The 6,093-nt window shown below is 43.2% G+C and overlaps 1 protein-coding gene across 1 annotated transcript in view; it reads right to left on the reverse strand.

Annotated features, from left to right (window-relative positions):
- The window catches only part of LOC112955421 (protocadherin gamma-B4-like), a 17,991-nt gene that overhangs the window by 2,774 nt on the left and 9,124 nt on the right, over positions 1-6,093 (reverse strand). Inside the window, exons 3-4 of the mRNA XM_026048723.1 lie at positions 5,080-5,090; positions 48-963 (exon numbers count right to left, since the gene is read on the reverse strand). Coding sequence (XP_025904508.1) covers positions 48-963; positions 5,080-5,090 — 927 coding nt within the window. The remainder of the gene's footprint in view (positions 1-47; positions 964-5,079; positions 5,091-6,093) is intronic.

A 6,093-nucleotide genomic window follows, 5' to 3' on the forward strand; every position in this document is an offset into this window, starting at 1 on the left:
TAGGAGACTCGTCCGTTGGAGCCCGCATCCGCGTCCGTGGCTCGCACCTGCAGCACCAGCGAGCCCGTCGCCACATTCTCCCGCACTCGCGCCTCGTAGCTGCTTTTGCTGAACACGGGCGCGTTGTCGTTGGCGTCTGTCACGTTGATGCGAATCTGGACAGTGCCCGACCTCGCTGGAGACCCGCCGTCCACCGCCGTCAGCACCATCTCAAACGAGCTCTGCTTCTCGCGATCCAAAGCTGCTTCTAACACGAGTTCGGGCTGCCTCTTGCCACTTGGCGTCTCCTTCACTTCCAGCCTGAAGGAGGGGTTCTCGGTGAGCTGGTAGCTGAGTAGCGAGTTGCTTCCCACATCCGGATCTTGCGCCATCTCCAGCGGAAATCGCGCACCAGGAAGGATTAATTCCCCGACCGCCAGTTCGAGAGCAGCCTCACTGAAGACCGGGGAGTTGTCGTTTACGTCCTGAATGTCCACGTCGACATGGAAAACGTTGAGCGGGTTCTGCACGACCGCCTCGAGACTGACCGAGCAGGACGCCGAGTCCCCGCACATCTCCTCGCGGTCCAGRCGCTCGCTCACGTACAGGTGCCCCGTGTCCGCACTCACCGCGAAGTTGTGCTTCTCCGAGCTGATGCGCAGCTGCCGGGCGGGCAGGTCTGTCGGGCTCAGTCCCAGGTCCCGCGCCAGCGGCCCCACCACGGAGCCGCTGCTCATTTCCTCGGGAATCGCGTAGCGCAGCCGCTCCGGCGCCGCCCAGCAGCCCCAGGAGAGCAGCCAAGCGCAAAACAGCCCTGCAAGGGGTCCCATCCAGTGCCTCTGCCTGTTCCGCCTCTCCATTCTCAGGAATGTGCTCTGTGCTCCGTTCTCCCGTTTCTTATTTTCCGTCCCTTCCTTCCGGCGCTCGCGAGACCTCAAATCCCGAGCTCCCGATCTCAAATGACGGCTAGCAAGTTGATTATATCTGGATAGAGAAATATAATCTTCTCTCACTGCTTCTGCCGCCACTTCTTCTCGCCCTCCCAGCGGCTTTTTCTCTCCGTGCCGACACCGCCCGCCCGGCGCTCCGCGAGCGAGCGGCCGCCCCGCGGGAGGCTGCGGCGGCTGCGGCTCTGTCTGCGGTGCCGCTTCACATCGGGCAACAGCGGCACCCGGAGGCCCCGCGCCCACACTGCGGCCCGCCCGTAAAGGGACAAGCTGCAGCCGGCCTCTTTCCACGGGAACACATCATGTAAGAGCCGATTCCGAGAAGCTTGAGGATATTCCCATGTTCCACCTCCTCATGTCAAAAAAGGTCGCCTCGGGGAAGGAAGGAGTCGTTTTCTCTGCAATCTGCTTTGGTAAGTCAGAGCCAAGTTTCTCTTTTTTTGCCCTGCTGATGGTAATATGAGAAGCTGATGCCAGAATTAGTACTTTTTCTCCGGCCACATTTTTCTCCCACAGGCAACTGTACTCTCCTAAGAACTTCTGCATTCCTCATTTCCAGTGTACGTTGCTGTAATTATTACGATAATTGAAGAAATCATTTTTAAGTTAGGACCTCGTTTTTCATTATGTCCTCGATTGCTTCATAGTTTACATTCCTTGGGGCACAAAATAGGCCTCAGCACTCTCAGTTCTAATATCCACATGTTAATGTAGATTTACATCCAATGTAGATGCAACAACAATCCAATGCAGATGTAACTACAGGACGCAACTAGAATGTCTTTCTTGACAGGAGCATTGCAATTTTTCCTAAGTTCTCATTCACTCAGTCTTTGAGCCCAAGGAGAGCACCTAAAAAATATGGAGATTGGAAGGCTCAAGGGATTTCACTGTGTTTACAGTCTTCCTGAAGTGGCAGAAGTGGCACTGCTCTCTCCCTGGAATTCATGCCAAAGTGGAACACATCTCCTCTGAAAGACAATTTGCTTTGAAGGCCCAGACCTAACTATAGTCTTGCAGACTTCTAGGAATGGTAAATTCCATTGAAGGGATCCTCTGCAATGCATTTAAAGTGCCCTAGTCATGAGAAGAAGCACTCAGAAGAATATGTCCTCTCACAGTGATGACCATGGTTCTATAACCTACAACTCTCTGGTGAGATTCTAGTACTTCATAGAACTTCATGATTACTGGAATAATATTGTGGCACAAGATTTTTGAACAATCTGGCCCAAGGAGCAGGACATTAAAGTGATGAGGAAATCATGCATCATCATGCATCATCAATACTGATGCATCATCAGTAGTGCTGCATAAGCAAATAACATTAGCAGCAAGATCTATGGGAGTAATTGTCCTGCCAAAATCAGACCAAGGAGCATGCAATTCAAAACAAAACTATGCACGCAATGGTGGCTGGAGATTATTCATAATTATATATGAACAAAGGAAAGAGTGAGAAGATGATCATACAGGCCTGCATGGTGACAGGGTTTAAAAGCGATTCAAGTGAAGTCAAGATATTATCTCAAGCAGAGATCACCAACTGAATGAACAACCAGAGTGTTGTTTAGAAGAAATGACAAACAAATGGATTCTGCTAAGAGAAGGAAGCTTCTGTGCTTCCTTATATGTGCCTAACAATGTGTACTGAGAAACTAATAGCATTTCTAATTGGACTTGATCTCATTTCCTCCTCCACATGATGGAGGAAGGTGGAGTAAATTATGAGGCAAATACAAATCATCACGAATGGAATTCTCTTGAGTAAGCTAATTGGAAAGGTAAGCTCAAAAAAAGTGGTGCAACTTTGGAGGGTCTACCTCCCTTCCCAATAACCAAATTTAGATGTCATATTCTGACATGCTAAAAGTTAACGTTGTAACTCATCACTTAAGTTATCTATTAATGTCTTTTCTTTACCTAAAAGAAAGAAAAAACACTTAAGGAAATACAGACCTAAAAATGCATCCTCTCCTTTCTTTTTGTATTAGAAAATCTAATTGATTTTTATTTATATAGATAGAGAGAAAGAGTATGTTATAAAGAAGTATATTTTTTAAAAAATCTGCTTGTAGGAGAACAAAAAGATACATCCATTTGGGTATTCATCTATATATATTAGAAAACACCAGACAGAGAAAAGAAAGAAGTCAAAATTGATCCAATCTGAGAGTGTTTCCATCTCCAAACACATGACTCTTACCAAGACTGCTTCTCTTGGTAGAGATGGCAATATATATAATGTTAAAAATAAACCAAAATGTCTCATTTGACAAAAACACTAAGAAAACACTCAATCTATTACAGATATTACAAATCCAACATCAGATCAATGAATGATTGCTTCATTTTAAGTAATCCTTTTATTTTCTGCTTTTTGGAAACGGTGCCACAATAAAAAGTCTATCATCTTAGAAGAGCACATTTCCCTCTCTGCCACACTAATTACTACTGGGAGGTAAACATATTCAATGAAACCACATCTTCCATTCTGGTAAACCAGAAGAATTCATTCACAGCAAAAGTAGCTTTACATTCTCCACAATACCACACTATCCCTAACAATTTTAGTTAATTACTAAGACATAGAGACCATAAGAGAAATAGTGCCATCACTATTTCATCCAGCTCTCATATCCATCCAGCTCTCCTTTCACCTTTAAGCTCAACACTTAAGAGACATAGTGGTGCCTTGCACTACCAGCATAGATGGGAAAAGCCATAAAAATCAGCAGAAAGACGGCAGAAAATTTAGGTCTGTGCAGACATAGTGTTTTCTCTATTCCTATTATTTCAACTCCTTCTGCACAATCACTGTTTGGGTAGACGACAATACGAATGGTTTGGATAGATGATGATACCCATTTATTTCTTCAGAGAAAAGTTAGACCCTCGTCACAACCAGAGACACAGCTTTGTTGCTCCATTCACAGACACACAAATTTAATTTGGAAATGCATTCATGAAAAAAAGTAAAATAAAGTAAATGTTTCCTGTTCAGTATCATCAATTACGTGCAGATACTCTTTTTGTTTCCAGGTGTGTGTCCTACACTGCTTCATGCTTCATGGTTTAAATCTCTTAGGACTCAAATAGGCCTCAGTGCTCTCGGTCCTGATATCCACATGTAAATTTCAAGACTTGTACTTCCTTCGTGATAGGAGCACTGTAGCTTGCTCTAAGGTTTCATTAACTCAGTGTTTGACTCCAAGGATAGCACCTGAAGAACTCAGAAATGGGAATGCTCAAGGGATTTCACCATATTTGCAGTCTTCCTGAAGGGATAAGACTGGCAGTGCTCTCCCATGGCCTGCACAGGCTCTAAGTGATGCCAAATTGGAACTCCTCTCCTCTGAAAGACAATTGGCTTTGAAGGTCCAGACCAAAACTGCACTCTCTCAGACTTCAGGGAATGGTAAATTCCATTGAAGGGATTCTCTATGAAAGCATTTATCTTCCCATATGCAATGAGAAGAAGCACTCAGGAGAATACGTCCTCGCACAATAATGACTATGATTCTGTAACTTGCCATGCTCAGGTGAGATTTGCTGTGTTTCTTCCATATGTTGTGATCCAAGAAGAGGCTGCACAAATGCAGTGGTAAAGTTTACCACTTTACAAGCCACAGGACTTACTTGCCTGTTATGCAGAGATACATCAACCTGAGAAAGTATAACTCTACCTTCTGACATATTTAACTGTCAAGAAACTTTACATTCCTTAGAATCTACATGCATGCCACATTGTTTTTTGTTCAGGAAACACCATAACATGTATGCCACTCTCCCTGTCATATATTAGGATCACCTCTTGAAATGAGGAAGTATCTAAACAGATACTCCCTTCTAAGGATCTACAGCATCTGGGATACAAGGAGGGATATAAAAGTACCTCTTCTTAATAGCTATCCATTGTGGGAAAACCTACATATCAAGCTAAAGGCCATGTGATGAATAAATAGACATTACACACTACTAACATGGTCTATGTGCTTCTGGCCCAGTATTTGCATTAGACATGGGAGTGTGAACAGTTGCTTTAAAGATTCATACCTTTTTGTCACATCAACACTATAAAGATGCAGAGGATGCAGCAGAATTCAACAATATAAGACTTTCAAAGACAACGACCACAGCAACCAAAACGCACCTGTTGGAAGCCTGAGAGAAGGGGATCAGAAAGAAACAGCAGTTGCCAGAATTTCTGGTTGTTGGTCTCCTATCGGAAGGGGATCACACATCATTTGAGTCCAACCATAAAAAAAGATTATGAGGAACAAATAACTTTAACACCTATCTTCCCTACACAAGAGGGAATGTTATATTATTGTTATGTTTCTAGAGCACTGTCAAATGTGGAGACATGAGCCCACAGTGACACGTGCACATTAACTATGCCACAAGCAAAAGCATTTTTTTCAGAGGCATATTTTGCAAACCTGCATACAACAAAGTCATGCTGTTTATAACCTTAAACATTGAAGTTTAGGTATGAGAATTGTTCCTCCTGACATGCCTTTCTAAGTGAAAGCCTGTATCAGGCATGTGGAGGCCTACATACTAGTCATGATCACAAATGGGACTAATATTAGAAACATCCAGAACTGAACAAATCATACCAGATAAGAATTATTTACAGCAACAACAACCACAACAACAATAAAACCTATTACACTGTAAGAACATAAGGACCAATGCTTGGTGACCCTATACTACTTAGTACAGCCTTATCCAAAGACTGTCTCAAAGAAGAGTGAAGAAGAAAAGTCCATCGTGAAAGCAAAATAGCACAAAAAAAAAGAGAGATACATTTAATGGGAAAGGAAAACCAAGAAAAAAAGTAGGCAAATGATGCACATCTAAGGCAAAACCACATCTCTCTTTAAAGAGAGTATTATCCATTTAAACAAATGCCTTGAAAAATGTGGGACATTATATGTAAAATGATATCGATCCTTAATATCTAGATTTCAGATGAATAGTTGAAATTCAAAGAAAACCTGGATACCTTTTACTCCTATTACTCTTACCAAAGAGTAATACTGTGGCACAGGGTCTTGTCAAAAATTGTTTACCAAAGTAACGCTGTGGCACAGGGTACTCAAAGACCCTAACGAAGGAAGAATCCACTTAAAACACGAGGAAAACACTTTTTTTTTTTTTT

Source organism: Nothoprocta perdicaria, unplaced genomic scaffold (assembly GCF_003342845.1).
Source record: "Nothoprocta perdicaria isolate Ctin4 unplaced genomic scaffold, notPer1 scaffold_564, whole genome shotgun sequence".
Classification (NCBI taxonomy): Eukaryota; Metazoa; Chordata; class Aves; order Tinamiformes; family Tinamidae; genus Nothoprocta; species Nothoprocta perdicaria.